This window comes from Patella vulgata, chromosome 1, assembly GCF_932274485.2.
Source record: "Patella vulgata chromosome 1, xgPatVulg1.2, whole genome shotgun sequence".
Lineage (NCBI taxonomy): Eukaryota > Metazoa > Mollusca > Gastropoda > Patellidae > Patella > Patella vulgata.
The window spans coordinates 18,448,147-18,465,892 of record NC_065879.2 but is presented as its reverse complement, the minus strand read 5'-3'; the positions used below and the strand labels follow the sequence as shown (position 1 = coordinate 18,465,892).

The following is a 17,746-nucleotide window of genomic DNA, read 5'->3' as shown; positions in this document are numbered from 1 at the left end:
GCGAGGTACCTGATCATTCGATTGACTTTAGATTGACACATACACAGACTTTAAGGTCTTGAGATGAACAAGTATATTGATTTTCAATTTGAACAGCTAAATCCATGGTATTATATGTTTGTATAATAATAATAATAAATTCTTACCCAAGATGTTTCTTTTTTAATGAACCAGCCAGAGACTCTGGGACAAGGTAAAGTACTCTATTCTCTGTAATGGAATATAGGGCAATGTATGAAATGTATATTTAAAGTGAAATACTTTAAATAGTTGATTTATGTATTTATATATAAAGCTTAGGTTAAATCAATAAATTAGATTAACTTAACCAGATTCCTTAAAGAAAAACAACATGGCCGCCACTTTAAACTCAAACTATTTACACAATGTAATATATATACATGTATAATATATAAAACTAATATTAATACATATAATCCTTGAGTGGCATTTAGCGATTGAACACATTAAAAAACACAACACAGTTTATATGGAAATACAATCACTGGTTCGACAAGTATTCTCTTATCGTTATCAAGCACAAATGATGATTTGTGCTTGATAACGATAAGAGAATACTTGTCGAAACGTCGTGCTATACTTATAAACCAGTGATTGTATTTCCATATAAACTGTGTTGTGTTTTTTTAATAGTAACACATACCTTTAAACTGCAAGTTTCAAATGTTTGGATGATGACAAAGTCAAATACTAGCACAGACACCCAGTTGATGAAAGAAAACATCTGATATACTAATAATTAACTTTAAATATAAAACTTATACCAAGATTGGATGAAATATCCAACCTCACACTTCAAGACTTGAATCAAGATTCTATCTGAAAAGTGAACAGTGTGATTTGACAGAAAAACCCATAAAACCTTTGGGTCAAATGTAAATGAAACATCAGTGAGTAGAGTGAACTTGAACTCACTGGATACCTTTAAGAAGAATTAACAGAATAGGACAGTTTACAGATGCAGTGATGTGTGACATATTACATTAGCATTCTGACCATATTAAAATACCCATAAAATAAATAAAACCACTCTATCACATTAGCATGGTAGAACTAGAAGCCAAACAATTTTTAAGGATTATCTGAAAATCACTTCACGAGTTGTACAAATGTTTCATTACCGACAAACGGAAAAAAAATGCGACAACTCTTGTTGACTGCCCGGACGAGTTAGCTGTTGTGGCCGTATGTTTCGTTGTCTGGCAACCTACCTTTTTCGTTTTCCTCACAATAGTTTATTTGGGGAACAATCTTACCTTTGTCTTCTTATAATCAAAACTCTATCTAAAACATAGTCTACTGAGGCAAAAACAAAATCCAAACACCAACAAACTTTAATATGAACGAGGTAACGATATATAAACTTATAAATGAGGTAACATGTATACAAACTTATGAATGAGGTAACCATTACTTTATAAACGATGTAACATGGGGAAACCATATAGGCCTACAAACTTAAGAATGTGGTAACCATAACTTATAGATGAAGTATCCATAACTTATAAATAAGGTAAAAACAACTTATGAATGGGTAAACACAAACATATGAATGAGGTAAACACAAACAAAACAAAAATCATTCCAAATACACTGCATGTCTTTGCTACCATGAATATGTAGTTTTGTTGTTCAAAATAGGTGAGATTATTCAATAGGGCATAAGGACAAAATCTGTCGAAATTCAGAATCACGAGTTACTTCAACCCACCATCATGAATTAAAAGCTTCTGAGAGAGAGAGAAATGGGGTTTAACGTCCACTCGACACAAACTAGGTCATTTCGGGACTAACATATGGTTTAATTTTATTTCAATAATTCGCTTGCGTGTAGGGGTTTTTAGCTGTGGGAGGAAACCGGAGGACCCAGAGAAAACCCACGAGGTTGGACAGGCGACCCTATTCCTTGTCACGTACAACCGGGGATTCGAAACCACGCCAGTTGACTTAATGACACGTCTTATGATACAGCGCGCACGTGCTAACCATTCGGCCATCCAATCCCCCTCAAAAGCTTCTGAAATAACATGTAACAGTACACGTTGGAATTTCGATTGTAATCTATACTCAGCGTTACTTTGATCTACCCCATTTTGCGTGTTCACTTTTAAACCCGTTCAGAAGGAACTTAGGAAGGATTCCTGTTTATAAGTAGAACAGTTTGCCATATTGCTTTCTCGTCAATCATAAATATTTATTCATTTTAATTCTCTTTTCAGGCTTTGTGTTGGGAATATATGACAATGATCAAGTGCAGCCCTCCAATAATACAAGTCAAGTTTGTTATGTCAGGGACCAACTTATTTCCGCAGGTTATTAACCTAAATATTTATTTATATATTGTTTAAATATAAGTTTTATTATATTATTAGATAATAATTTAAGTGCTGGAGATATTGTTTTATTTTACATTCCAAATCAGTGAGGTGGAAGTCATTTATACTTTCTAGTTCCAAATAACTGTAGCCATTTTGATATATCAGTGTCATTTATTGTATAACTTATACATTCTAGTTCCAAATGACTGTAACTATTTTGATATATCAGTGTCATTTATTGTATAACTTATACATTCTAGTTCCAAATTACTGTAACCATTTTGATATATCAGTGTCATTTATTGTAATAACTTATTCTATTGGCAGAGTAAATGAAATTATTTTTTTTTATTGTACATTTGACAACAATATCATTTACTTCAGAATCTCGTATGTATGTTTTTCAAATGTTAGTTTTACAATAGAAAACTGCTGTTTTATCAAAAAACATTTTAATAATCAAAGGGAGTATAAGATATAACATGTTAATCTATGAAATTAACTTTACCCAAAGTAGGTGACCGTCAATATATTCTTCAATGTACATGTATGAGATTAATGTTGCTATTAAGCTTGCCATATAATGTTCCAGACCCTTTACGTATGTTTTATGTATTTAATAATTTATGTGTGCTTTAATCTTATTATAACGAGTTTATTTATTTCTATTTTTCAAATCCAAAATTTATTTAGGTTTGTATTTAGTAAACCTAAATATTTATTAGTTCATATCGTATGTATATAAATGAAACAAAATTTATTGTTTACGTTCTGATCAAGTTACGCCTCCATTTACAAATAAATTACTAAATAAAAATCACTTTGTTTTTTTGTTAGTTTCTGTATATTAAATCTGGAATCTAATGAAATTTGGTCATTTTCCTAGGGACAGCTGTGGTAGCTGAATATAAAGACTGTATATTATGAATAGGCCCACTTCATTAGTATTTTTACTGCATAGTATAAAAACTATTGTTCTTGTTCAGATTATTATTTTTTATACTGTTTTTGTTTGGATTATTATTTTTTTTTTTTTCCATCGCGTTTTTGGAAAAAGTACATATTCTACAGAATTAAAATTAAACTCTATACTATCCGAAAGCTAATTAGTTTAAAACTTTAAAAACGATAACAGGGAGTGACGTCATCGACGAAAATAGACTAATATTAGACATCAAAGGAAACTTTTTTGTTTTCCAACCAATTTGAATGCAGTTTTCACCAATTTGTAGCTGTTCGTATTTCTCAGTTTTTATGTTGGGGGGCATTGTGGCCTCTACGACGCACGCGTATGGCCTAATTTTAAGCTCAAAAGTGAAAAGAGTGAAAATTCTGAGCGTAACTTTTTTATTTTTGAAGATTTCGGCTTGAAAATTTCAGAATACATTACAAATGGGTAGATTAAGGCAAAAATGTCAACATAATTTTTCCAATTATCTCCCCCTTTTTAACTTCTTAAATTTTTCCTTATTTTAAAATATTGCCACCAATCTTTAAAATCCCACTCGTGCTACAAATTTTATTCAATTTTCAATATCGTTATATTTTTGGAAAGCATTCACAATTCGCAATCGATCGTGGCACGTTTAGAAGTTTGATATTTGACTAAGATTTTTTAAAGTGCCGTTTAAAGTGGTTTTTTTAAAATAGTATAAGACTTTGAAATCAATAAAATGTCAATGGCAAACGATAAATTGAGTCATTCTACTGATGCGACTTGAAATATGTCATTAGAAACTTTCTAAATAATCTCCCCTTGGAAAAATTAAGGATAAGGATCAAAGTTTTAAAACAAATCGACAAAATTTAGGTCAGATTGCCTTGATTTTTATTCTGTACTAGCTAAGAAATTACTGATGCGTACACAAATTATGAAGTCTTTTGATCGAACCGGAAGTGCCACCATCTTTAAATGTGAAAAATCCCTAAGGCTTTTGCGATAATTTACTTACAGTACAGACATGGGAGTTATATTTTCTGAATCCTTGAAGGAATGTCTAAAAAACGTTCAGAGCAGAATTTTGATTTAGGTCAACTGATGGTCACCATTTTGAATTGAATATGAAATATAGCAAAAATCTACATTAACGGGCTTGTAAATAAACACAATAAGTCGTAGTTTGAATTCGTCTCCTATTTCTGAAATTAATACATTTCTGGATAGGCGGATTCATTGTCGAATTTTGGGTGTTTGAAAAATTCAAAATTTCGAAATTCCGCTTTAACGTTTTTCGTTCCTACAAAGTTATTTACGAGTGAAAAATCCGCATTAACGTCTTGGAAATGCTTGGAATAGGCGGTCATTTCGTAAATTCGTTTCAGATTTCCGAAATTAATACATTTCTCGTTAGCCTCCTTCCAAGAATGGTTGATGGCTTTGTAATCAAGATATTTTCAAAACGTTTTACGAATCCGAAATCACCGAAATTTACTAATGAAAAAATGACACACATAGCTGTACTTTTGTGACTTTTTGATCTATTTTACTAATTATTTTTCCTTTGAGTACTTTGCAACATTTACTTTTAATTTGCTATTTCCGATTTTCGAAATCCGAATATTACATCATTGACATCTCATCCCTGAAGTAAAACCAACATGACCACTTTGAGAAATTAAGGATCAAAGTTTTCAAAAAAGTCGACAAAATAGTAGGTTAGATGACCTTAAGAAATTACTGATGCGTACACATAATATGGAGTTTGTCTTGAAACGTGAAAAATCCCCGAGCCTTCTGCGATATTTTACTAACAGACATCGGATTTACATTTTCTGAATCCTTGAAGGAATGCCGCTAAACATTCGGAGCAGAATATTGACTAAGGTTAACTGGGGGTCACCATTTTGTACTGAATATGAAAAAAGTGAAAAATCCACATTAACGGGCGTTGAAATGATTACCCTGACAACCTAGTTAATAATTCAAATCTCTTTAAGATTGTTGACAAAATCTATAACATCTGATGGGAAGTGATGCCTGGTCGTTATAACCCGGGCAGTTTTGGACCGATTTAATTCTTAACAAATAACGACAAATTTTTCCCGGTTGAAATGTTTGTCGTTGTAACTCAGCGAGTTTTTTTGCCGATTTCAATAATTCTTTTTCCGTTTTGATATTCTTTATATAACCCATGTCATTTGACAGGATGTGACCGTGAATATGAAAGCTTTCATATCTGCCTGGCAGATCTAGTTATTTATTTTTTTTAGTCAGAAGTTGCAGCCCAAACTGTGCATGGTGCAAAAATTCTACCAACGTAGGCGAAGTTGGCCACCGTGGAACTAAATATTAAATATAAATTTGGACATTTTTGACAAACAGGAAGTGCTTTGCGGATAGGACAATAAATAATCTCAGATTGCCCGACGTGACATACTGAAACACGTTAGTACTCCTTAGGAGTTCTAGTTGCAAGTCACAAATTACCTTTATTAGACGGCCGAAAACGCGGTTTCCTACTCATCCAGAAAGTGGTCCAATATAACCGTATTTATATATGGTTTTGCACCGACGAGAGTGGAGAAAAATAACGACCATGCCGGAAAATAATTATGTAGTTCTGGGTAGCACCAGAAGCTGTTTATTACACTGATTTTAAATGTTTTAAATTTTAATCTATTACATTCAAAAACAAAAAAATATTGATTCCCGAAAAAATGATGAACATAAAATATTCCTACTAATGAGTCGTTAGATATTAGGCTAATTTTTTTCATCATTTTTTCAGGATTCGTTATTTCTTTTAAATTTTAAAATTAGTCCCTGCAAAAGAATTACCAGGCCCATTCCACGATTCTAAACAATAAATCTGCTCTAGTCTACCGTGAAACCCCTTTCGCTCGAGTGAACTGCAAAGACAACTCTGCTCGGGAGAATTTGTTAAAGATACATTATGGGAGATTTTTTATAGAGAGTTGGCCATTCTTCCTATAACAGTTCAAAAGTAGACAATGAAAAAAGTATATATTGAAAATTTCAGTCAAATTACTTTATTCTGAACAAAGTTATCATCGTTGTAATATTTTACTAGAAATGGTAATCAAATGTATCTTCTCCTTGGCCGACCGTTTGATTGACAGGCGTTAACTCCACCTACATAATCTCGATTATCAAGTAACGTTTTCAATGGCTTGAGACCGGGTTGCAGTTCAATTCGTATCACATTTATTTTTACTATAAAAATAAGACTTTTATTATATAGATAAGAAGCGAAAGTTTGAAAGGAATGGACCAAATCAATAAGGCATAATTATAGCCGACTTCTTGTTAGCCTGCGTGACTCCCGAAGCAGATAAATAAATAGGAAACACCACAGTGATCCAATGGGGCTTCAATTCAACTGGGGTGATGTTAGCTGCGATGTTTATCAATTTCCATAATTTTTCTGTAAACGCAACTGAACCACAACTGAACATAATACCAAGGCCGTATATATCGAACTTTCAATCAAATTGACTGACATGCGGCATCGCTCAACAGCGGCCTCGCTTCGTACACTCTATCATTTAGCCTCGATCTAACTGATGACGTCAACGTAACGGTTAATAATCTCCGCATGGGGCGCCATTTATGATTTAATCAATCAGTGAAATCCTATTTAAATCCAAGCTGTAGCCGAGCCATCCGTGGGTCTACAGAGTTGATTTTGGGCTTGTTGTTTAAATAAAGATCTAATTTATAATTTCTATAACATCTGAAGCCTAAATTAAGACTTGCAATACTCAGATTTAACTCTTGCATAATGTATGTTTTAGTTTCTTGACCTCTGACGTCAGGCGGAATTGACGTCGAAGAATCGGCGCAAACATAACATAGAACTAGAATCTATTCTAGTTGTATGGTGTATAAGCTTTTACTAGGGAATGAAAGCAAAATGCAAAAAATAATATCTTGATTAGGAATAGGTAGGAGCAGGACCGGATTAACAAGGTGACATGGTGGGGCCCAGGGCCTCCGACATCAGGGTGTCCCGCACAAAAAATCCCAGTTGCGGGAAAAGCGATGTGTGACTCAGACTGTTAGTATAAAGTAAGCATGACTGGACCGAGGACTAAGGCCTACTGGACTACATCTGCTAGTGGCAATGATGGGGCCCTCCGAGGCCCTCCATCGGATTTTCAAAGTTTTGAACGGAAAATCTGTCAAAAATATACGTTTATTGTCATTGATAATCTCCAAACATAGTTTTTCCTTTTTGCTGTCGGTGAACATTGGTTTAGGCCTTAGGCCTAAATATGCCTATTTATTTGATATGTCACATTATGTGGGTGTGTATAATAATATGTGTAATTTCTGTATAGGCCCCTAGACTACATTATTTACTTACGATATTTCGCCTCTTGGTCCCAATAAAACGCATTTAAAGGAGCTAAATTGCTATTGGGGCCTAGAAATTGACACAAATTCAAATGGGTCGCAATTAACGCATATAATAATGTATGTAATGTGAATGTATATAAACTGATTGACATTCAACCGTTTCTGTTTTTACTGTAATTTCTAATCAGTTATGTTTCGCGAAATACGCCAGAAGTCTCAATTGAATGGCAATCTTTAGCGTCTACACCGATGATATTTATTGCGCGTGCTCTCCAGATAAGAATATAGCGTCACCATTTGACATGACTTGTGGAATAGTCTAGCCGTGTTCTTTGAGTCCCTTGTTCCAAATGGCGCTGAAACGCATTATGATACACGATTCGTGTACTAATGGTAAAATGTTTATTTTGTCTTGAATATTGGATATCAGAAGCCCATCTTTTCCCTGTAAGATCACAAGACCAATGTTGATTTGAATTGACAAATTATTCGTGTCTTCAATGCCGAAGATTTTTGATGATATTGGGTTAGACTTAGAGCACTGATCTATATATAACTTAGCGACTTTAAATTTGGGTTAGTCGTGTTCCACGTTGGTCAAAAATAAACTCCGGGTGGTTACTAACTATGTCGTAACGTTACGGCCTTCGTGGATATGATTATTTATCACTAACCGATTTCAAATTAGGTTTGATATAGTTACATTTATGTGTGTGAAATAATACTGCGTAAGTTCTGGTCACTTGTGTTAGGTTGGGGGCCCCTAGCTACGAATAGGCCTAGACTGATGTGCCTCAAGTTCAGGCTACATTGGGTGTCAACATAATGCAAACTCAATTTCTTTATTAATGCATGTAACATCTTAAAAATAAGATAATTTTATACTTACAGAAGCCAATGTAGTGGCACAGCTATCGTCGTACTACAAATATTCGCGTTTAAATTAATGAAGCGTTGTTTTTATCCAACATACAATACACCGCCATCGAAGTCCATTCACAGAGTAAAGGTTGCATATCGTTGTACAATCTGAAATTGATTTTTCTATTAAAGCCAATAATGCTTCCTGGTATGTAAATGTTAGTTATTAGTTTATTATTAATAGATTTTTTTATGAAATTATTGTAAAACACGTGAACATGAAGGCATTAAAGTATATCTATGTAAATCCGTCATGTAAGTTACAGAGCGATAATGAAATATTGATTAGCACATTTCTGCGTTGCAAAAATGTATTGAATGTAAGAAACAACTGTAAAAGACTCCTTTTAAAGATAAGACAATCCTTTAAAGGTAGCAAATACACCATTTTAGCCTCTGCAACACCTAGGTCAAATTGCAACGTATTTCAAACGTATGGTAGAATTAAACAGGGGGTGTTCTAGAATCAGAATTAATTTATTTTTTGGTCATGATGGACCACTAATAATCCACCATCAGATTTTCCGAACACTGTCAACTGTGTGGGGTGCATTATAAGTGGCAAACATCAATATTTCGAAACAATGTAGGAATTTTACTAAAGTAACGTTATTTCAGAGGTTGATAGTTGTCAGCGGAAATTCTTGTATTTCAAAGATAACTATGCATATTAGCCTTTGATGAAAACTTTTGAAATATGGGGGGTATAACCACAGAGTAATAATTTATGTTGCTTCTACGCGTCTATTGGCGTATGACGTATCGGGTGTGACGTCAGAGGTCAAGACAAGTTGACAAATTCTCTCGAGCAGAGTTGTCTTCGCAGTGCACGTGTGGACGTATTATGTTGTCACCCCTGTCCGTGGGTACGTGTGCCTGGTCACATTTGTTTGTGGACACTCTACAGGTCACAATGTTCATCCAATTCGTATGAAACTTGATGAGTTCGATTTTGGTGGGTAGCGGACTAGCTGTAACGTCACTGATTACTGTCCCTGATTGTACGCAAAATGGCCGTTTTAGCTTGTGGAACCTCTAGCCCTAGGGTCACAATTTCTGTCCGATTTTGATGAAACTTCAAAGATATGTTTATGGACGGGGGTCAGGCAAAAGTTTTATCTGAGTCGGACGAAAATTATGACCTCAGGGGATCCACAAACTTTGTACTTACTTTACATTTGGCGTAAACTCCGGAACGGAAGATTAGATGTGCACCAAAATGTAATTTAAAATATAGCCTCTTCCGTGTTATCAAGGTTTTCGGAAAATGGGGCATAACTCTGCACCATTGTGTGAAGCATTGTGGTAATGAGAGGACAAACCCTTCGATATTCAGTGTTCCGTGACTTTCCGCTCTGGAGTTATTCCACCTTTGCCGAAAACCTTTCGAAATCGACAGAAACCAGATAAGTTTATGTTGTGATATGAGGCTATGCTGGCAACACTGTTATTAACGTCGATGTGTATATTAAATAATACCCAACTAACCCTCGGTTCGGTATTTGAAATATCCCTCAACCTCCGGCCAAGGGTATTATTTACTACCTATTCCACACACATAATACAGCATCCCAGGGGCGGTCCATAATTTTAGCAGAAGGGTCCAGAAATTTCAGATTTCTATAGAAGTGCTGTTGTCTTTTCGGACTTTTGTAGGCTTCCGACCCCTCTGATCTGGAAAGGGGGTGGCCCAGCGGTCTCAATGCAGCTCGATACCGATACTTCGTTAAAAATAAAATGCATATTCTGTTTTCTCCCTGATAGGAATCTGGACCAAAAATATTATCCCTCGTCGACCTTTTCTGCTGTCTCGGTTACTGTCAGTCAGTCACTACCCGGACTCACACTGTCTGTCGCCAAAGTCGCAAATTCCGATAAAAAAAATAAAAAAAATGAGTGGCGATTAAAATTTGTGATTTTGGCATTAATGTTTTGGGGTACTTACCATTCTTTTTTGAGATGTGGCGGGAACAAAAATCTTAAAAAATTCTAATCGTCTAGATTGACCATTACGATGAGTGTTAATCACATATTTGAGCACACATATAGCAACATAATACAATAAAACTAGTTTGTGATATAAGTGTATTAAAAAACTATGGTGACGGAATACTATCAACAATTTGTTTTTGTTAGAAATTTAAGGATATCACTTGTGGACACAAGTATTAGCAACACATTACATTACAAACAAGTAGGTCTTGATATTAGAAATATATAGTAAACTTTTTCCCTCTGTAATATATCTTGGCTTATAAAATTAATGATACTAACCATATGATATGCTTGAATCACACGCAATCATATTAACTAAATACTATTAAAATCAAAATTATCAACAACAAAAAAAAAAAAGAAAAAAAAAGTCCATGTAAAGAAAGTTACTTTTGACACCAGCGAATTTAGAACTTAATTTAAATAACGATTCTTGCGAAAAATAGGAATACTTAACAAACACCATCGGCCACAGTAAATTATAAATAGGCTAATATTGAAAATTAAACGAATGTAACTGTATTTTTGTATGTATAAATATGTTTACTTTATACTAATATTATATGTATATTGCTACTATTGTATTTTGCTTATATTTTTCATAATGTAGAAATTATTTTTCAGACACTGAAATCTATTGAGAAAAAAACACCCCCCCCCCCCCCCCGACTTCCTCATAATAGTCAAAAATATAAACGGAAAGAAGAAGATTTAAGGACAATAGTTAAAACACTATTATCAATATCTGCAGTTACACTGGTATAACCAGGTCCCAAAGTTAAACCACTTACATGTGTAGCTTAGGTACAGGTTAAAAAGTATGGACGGAATTAAGAGTATTTAAGGACAATATAGCTTCGTCTACACTAGGCTTGAAAAAGCCGGCTTTTTAAAAACCCGGTTTTTTCAAAACCCGGCTTTTTCAAGTGTAGCGTCTACACTGACTGAACGGAAAAAGACGATGAACACCGACGTATTCCTTCTTGAGCCGTTTTAACTTGCTTTTGACCTGTTCGGTGGACCGAGAGAAGCCAGCTTCGGCTAATTCAGCGCATATAACCCTGTAAATTTTATTGTCTTTGACAGTTCCATCAAACAAAGCTTGAATTGAATGTTCCCCCGCCCCCAAATCTCAATTAGCAATAAGAACTCCTCGTTAACCCATTTTAGGTTAGGCATGTTGAAATTAAATAGGCTAGGCTATAGATGGATTTGAGATTTACCGCAATTTCTTAGAACCGGAAGCAATGCCAATGTTATGAATGTACGGAAGCTCGGGACGAATGACATCCGGGTACTTGATAAATCCCGGATTTACCGTCTACACACATAAAATTGCCGGTTTTTTGAAAAAGCCGGCTTTTTGATTTTGAAAAATCCCTAAATAATTGCCGGATTTTAAAAAGCCGGCTTTTACGATTGAGAAATTGAAAAAGCCGGCTTTTAGGAAAAAACCGGGATTTAAAAGGCTAGTGTAGACGGTGAATGCTGCTAATGTAGACGTAGCTTATCTGTAAAAATGTTGTATTATAATTATAATACAGGTTAAAAAGTATGGACGGAATTAAGAGTATTTAAGCACAATATCTGTAAAAATGTTGTATTATAATTATAATCAACTAAAAATTATTAACATATCGAGGGTATAGAACATAATTGTTAAAAGTCAAAAATAACATTTATTTTATTTTTTAGAAACGAAGAGCATGTAATTCTCATTGATGCAGATATCATCATCCTTACTCATTTCCAAATATCTTAAAATCACCCAATTTAAAAGGGTGGGGGTGGGGTGCGATTTACCCAATACTACCCAATACTAGCCAATACCACCTCAATATCACCACATACTACCCAATACTACACAACATAATGCTGCTAAATGCCATGGGCATATTATTTTTTTTCAAGAATAGTGAGTAATATCGCGAGTTATATTGCGATTACCGATGTCTGGTTGTACCATTTGCCTTCCTATATACCACCCAAAACATACAAATAATAATCTAATACTACCGAATACTAATATCAAATACTACCCAATATTATCAAATCACAACATAATATCGTCAAATAACACCACATCAGTATAATGACTGCAACGAATATTCGATAATTTTTATAAAATTGAAATATTTACACAGTTATCTCCCTTTATAACCGAGATTTTTTACTCCGGTTAGTCACAGCTGTAGACTCATTCACTATTCTTCGAATGATGTCACTATTGAACAAATTTTCCGGTACATATCCACGGGCGATTACCACCTAAATGAATAAACGCTACCCCCGGTTTCCTACCACTGCAAAAAACCTCTGCGGGCAGGCGAATTATTGACATAAAATTGAACCATATGTTAGTCCCGAAATGACCTCGTTTAATGTGAGTGGACGTCTGTCTGTCTGTCTGTCTCTGAAACAAAATTGAACCATATGTTAGTCTCTGAAATAAAATTCTCTCTCTCTCTCTCTCTCTCTCGTCAGGAAATGAAATGGGGTTTAATGTTCTACTTCGAATAGGTTAATGAAGACGGTTATTTCGTCGGGAAAATGACTTGTTTAAAAACGAAAAGTACTCATTCTTACTGTTCAAAATCCTACATTTCAAATTTTTGAAATTTGAACAAAATATCTTTTACGTGATTCAAGTGACTATTTATTTATCAAGAACTCTAAGAGCAGAAAAAAACCCAAATTGGTGTGACATTCTAGAAGAAGCATGCGTGGTTTCTCTGATTTATTGTTGGGTGGCCGAATGGTTAACGCGTGAGCGCTGTATCATAATGTCTGTCATTGAGTCAAGTGGCGTGGTTTCCATTCCCCCTTGTACGTGACAAGGAGTAGGGTCGTCTGTCCAACCTCGTGGGTTTTCTCCGGGTCCTCCAGTTCCCTGCCACTGCTACAGACCCCTATGCGCAAGCTAATTATTGAAATAGAATTAGTCCCAAAATAACCTGGTTTGTGTCGAGTGGACATTAAGCACCATCCCTCTCTCTCTCTCTCTCTCTCTCTCTCTCTCTCTCTCTGATTCAAAAGTTTAATTTGCAATTTTCTCAAAATCAGAAATTTTGACTTATCACAATTGTCTTCTAAACCCTCGATATATAGCCAAAAAACATTATACATAGGCATACTAAAGGTCTAAATTATGTGTAAAAATTTAATATTCATCTTCTTCTCCAGGATCGTCATCTCCGTCAACCCCAACTTCTTCATAATCTTTTTCCAGAGCAGCCAAATCCTCTCTGGCTTCAGAGAATTCTCCTTCTTCCATACCTTCACCAACATACCAGTGGACAAAGGCTCTCTTTGCATACATCAGATCAAATTTATGATCCAGGCGAGCCCAGGCTTCAGCAATCGCTGTGGTGTTGCTCAACATTGAAACTGCTCTCTGAACCTTGGCTAAATCACCTCCTGGTACAACAGTTGGTGGTTGGTAGTTGATACCCACTTTAAAACCTGTTGGACACCAGTCCACAAACTGGATGGTTCTCTTGGTTTTAATGGTAGCAATGGCCGCATTAACATCTTTAGGTACAACGTCTCCGCGGTACAACATACAACAAGCCATGTACTTTCCATGACGAGGGTCACATTTTACCATCTGATTTGCAGGTTCAAAACAAGCGTTGGTTATTTCTGCAACGGTCATTTGCTCATGATAAGCCTTTTCAGCAGATATTACTGGTGCGTAGGTAGCAAGGGGGAAATGTATCCGAGGATATGGTACTAAATTGGTCTGGAATTCAGTTAAGTCAACATTCAGCGCGCCATCAAATCTGAGAGAAGCAGTAATAGAGCTGACAATCTGGCCAATCAAACGATTCAGATTTGTGTAGGTGGGTCGCCCAATATCTAAATTACGACGACAGATGTCGTAAATAGCTTCATTGTCTACCATAAAGGCAACGTCTGAATGCTCCAATGATGTATGGGTTGTTAGGATAGCGTTGTAGGGCTCAACCACTGCAGTGGCAATCTGCGGAGCTGGGTATATGGCAAATTCCAGTTGAGATTTCTTACCATACTCCACACCAAGTCTCTCCAGAAGCAGGGATGTAAAACCAGAACCGGTTCCTCCACCGAAACTATGGAACACGAGGAAACCCTGGAGACCAGTACACTGATCCGATAGCCGTCGAATTCGATCCAAGACCAGATCAACGACTTCCTTGCCGACGGTGTAGTGACCTCGAGCGTAGTTATTGGCTGCATCTTCTTTACCAGTGATGAGTTGATCGGGGTGGAACAGTTGACGGTATGTACCAGTTCGTACTTCATCTGAAATAGAAAATGTATCACATTGTCTGTGTTTTGTCCTGATCGCAGCTTCCGGGTTTATGATTAACTGATATCTGGTATGTCGTGTGACCCGTCTGTCCTTACTAACGGGGACGGGGGGTGTTCGGCGGAATGGTTAACGAGTGGTTGCATCATTAGCGCTGTCACGTACAACCCGGGTATCGAAACTACGCCAGTTGACTTAGTGACAGACCTTATGATACAACCCGCAAGCGCTAACCATTCGGCGTCAATCAGTTCTGGTGAAGCAGTTCGTATACCCGGGTCCATTTGATATTTGTTGTTTATTGTAATGTCTGTGTAGTTTCTTTCCTGACCCCCGGTTTGTCCACCTGCATTTACTATTACAGATAAAGAAAATACACTCCCATAAAATAAAAGGTTACTTTCGTAAACAAAGTGGAATGTATGTCGTTAAAAGTATGAACGAATAATAGTCATAACAACTAACCGACAACGCTGGGCTCAAGGTCGACGAAGATGGCTCTCGGTACATGTTTACCGGCTCCTGTTTCAGAAAAGAAGGTATTGAAGGAATCGTCACCCCCGCCGATTGTAGTGTCTGATGGCATCTGACCATCAGGCTGGATACCATGTTCTAAACAGTACAACTCCCAACATGCATTGCCCATCTGACATCCGGCCTGGCCAACATGGATAGAAATACACTCACGCTGAAATAATGGAAAAGATAAATATTTAACAAAAGGAGGAGAGAGTAAAAAAGTTAAAGTCACGAAAAGCCACGAATATGCAATCGCTTTCTCAGAAGATGATCTCGAGAGAGTTGTATTTTAGAGGGAACAAACACGAACACACGTGTATTTACCACAGTATAACCCGCCATTTTATTATGAATGAAAAATCGATTTATAATTTAGTCAAAGTATAATGTTTTGCAAAACGAAATTGGACGCGTGCTTCTAAAATTGACAAAGGGTATTATTTTACCACGACTAAAGAGTCATTATTTTACATACTTATAATAACAGAAACGACTTACATGCGTATACTTATGCGTCTTTTGTGGTCCATTAGAGACAATTAGGAACACTAAAACATTTTAAATGTTTCAGAAAAGCCGCAGTTAAAAACGGAAATGAATGAAATGGGATCTAACGTCCTACAGTGTTCTGGGCTAAGACGTTTATACGCCATACAGTGTTATGAGTCAAATTGTGCCCGGACAGCGGCGCTACGTCCTACTCTTTTATCGAATTCCATCTGCTAAGGGATCTTTTACGTGTATGCCAATGTGTAGACGCGACTTCGGTTTTTCGTCCCAGCAGTAAATACTGAGTAGCACATCGTGTTCTAGAGAAATAAGCGCAAGTTCCAGGCATTCTGGTAGATAGGATGGAGTTCTTTAAAGGGGCATTATGGAAGATTAGATAAAGAGCTGACAGTTCTCGCTATAATAGTTTAAAAAAAATAGATAAAGTAAATAGAATATGCAGAAAATTTCAGTCAAACTGCTCCACCATGAACCGAGATATTAGCGATTGAATTTTAGGCCTAGCCTCGATCATCATTACTAAAGTAGGTACGATAAAAAAACAAAGTCTTGATTATCCATTTTGACGTTACATCATCCATCACAAAATATATTCAAATCCAGTTAATATCACAGGCTACCGATGGCATCGAGAGTTAATTATGTTCTGGATAAGTTACTTAATGTCTAGTTAATAATTTAGATATCATTTCAGACCTAAAGAAAGACCTGCAGTAGGCAGATTTAGCTCTTGCAATAAATGGATACAAGAAAAGAAAACTAAAATTAGTTAGCTATGTGAACTCCTCAAACGTGAAGTGGTTATCAGAGTAAGCATTACTGTCTTGTGCGCGACATCGTCACAGATTATAGCAAGCTGGAGACAGGATTTGAACCTAGTCATACTGCGGGGTTGGATGGCCGAATCACGAGGCCTGTCATTGAGTCAACTGGCGTGGTTTCGAATCCCCGGTTGTATGTGACAAGGAGTAGGGTTGACTGTCCAATCTCGTGGGCTTTCTCCGGGTCCTCCGGATTCCTCCCACTGCTAAAGACCCCTACGCGCAAGCGAATTATTGAAATAAAATTAAAACATATGTTAGTCCCGAAATGACCTAGTCTGTGTCACGTGGACGTTAAACCCCCATCTCTCTCTCTCTCTCTCTCTCTCTCTCTCTCTCTCCTAGTCATACTCTGTGTATCGCGGACTACAGAGCATTGGTTAGGATTGGATCATGGCAATCCAATTTGGTACGATAGTACAATAATATGCAGTAACAATTTCAGAAATGATAAAATAAAGTAATAACAATTAAAAGAGAAAACAAAAATCAATATCTGACTGCGCTGTCCAAACTTACCATGTTTCGGGAATAATTATGTTCTTCAAATTAAAAGTAAAATTGAGTCGCCCAGTGGCTGAAGTTGACGCGATGATCAATTCCTGCTTAATGAAGATAAGCTCGCGGCGATTCCTGTTTAAGCTTATGCAATATCAACCTGCTGTATACATCACGTAGTTATAGCAACCTACATGCGTCGGCGAGTTTCGACTTTGTTTTATCACGTAGTTAACCTGTTCATTTTTAAAAATAACATTTTGCATTGTGAAAATATGCTGTCCCAACTTGCAGTTGGAATTTAACTTGATGATTGATCGAAGGGCGCTGGATGTCAATAGCAACACAAATAGCATCGCGATATCGCATCCTCATCTTCTTAAAATCAAACAAACCGACGGAACGGCTGTATCTTAGCAACAGGAAACAAAACCTGCAGAACATGCAATCAATAAACTCGAACTATTTAACAAATAGAACAGTTAATATACAAATATCAATTGAACAGGAGCCTCTTAAATTAATCGATTAA

General features: G+C 36.1%; 1 protein-coding gene and 2 long non-coding RNA genes across 4 annotated transcripts in view; 1 reads left to right on the top strand and 2 right to left on the bottom strand.

Moving 5' to 3' along the window:
* Positions 1–879, bottom strand: part of LOC130014248 (uncharacterized) — an 80,886-nt gene extending 80,007 nt beyond the window's left edge. The window contains exons 1-2 of the long non-coding RNA XR_008789216.1: positions 665–879; positions 147–210 (exon numbers count right to left, since the gene is read on the bottom strand). This is a non-coding gene — a long non-coding RNA (uncharacterized LOC130014248). The remainder of the gene's footprint in view (positions 1–146; positions 211–664) is intronic.
* LOC126808927 (uncharacterized) overlaps positions 1–2,482 on the top strand; it is a 31,111-nt gene extending 28,629 nt beyond the window's left edge. The window contains exon 4 of one of the 2 annotated variants that reach the window (XR_008789217.1): positions 2,241–2,482. This is a non-coding gene — a long non-coding RNA (uncharacterized LOC126808927). The remainder of the gene's footprint in view (positions 1–2,240) is intronic. The other variant, XR_007674828.2, reaches the window with a different exon arrangement.
* An 8,763-nt stretch (positions 2,483–11,245) lies between these two features.
* On the bottom strand, positions 11,246–17,338 carry LOC126808910 (tubulin alpha-1 chain-like). Its single transcript, XM_050533976.1, has 3 exons — positions 17,236–17,338; positions 15,332–15,554; positions 11,246–14,859 (listed from the first exon to the last, which is right to left on the bottom strand). The coding sequence occupies exons 1-3, from the start codon at positions 17,236–17,238 to the stop codon at positions 13,736–13,738; spliced, it is 1,350 nt and encodes a 449-aa protein (XP_050389933.1). The 5' UTR covers positions 17,239–17,338; the 3' UTR covers positions 11,246–13,735.
* Between the last annotated feature and the right edge of the window lie 408 nt (positions 17,339–17,746).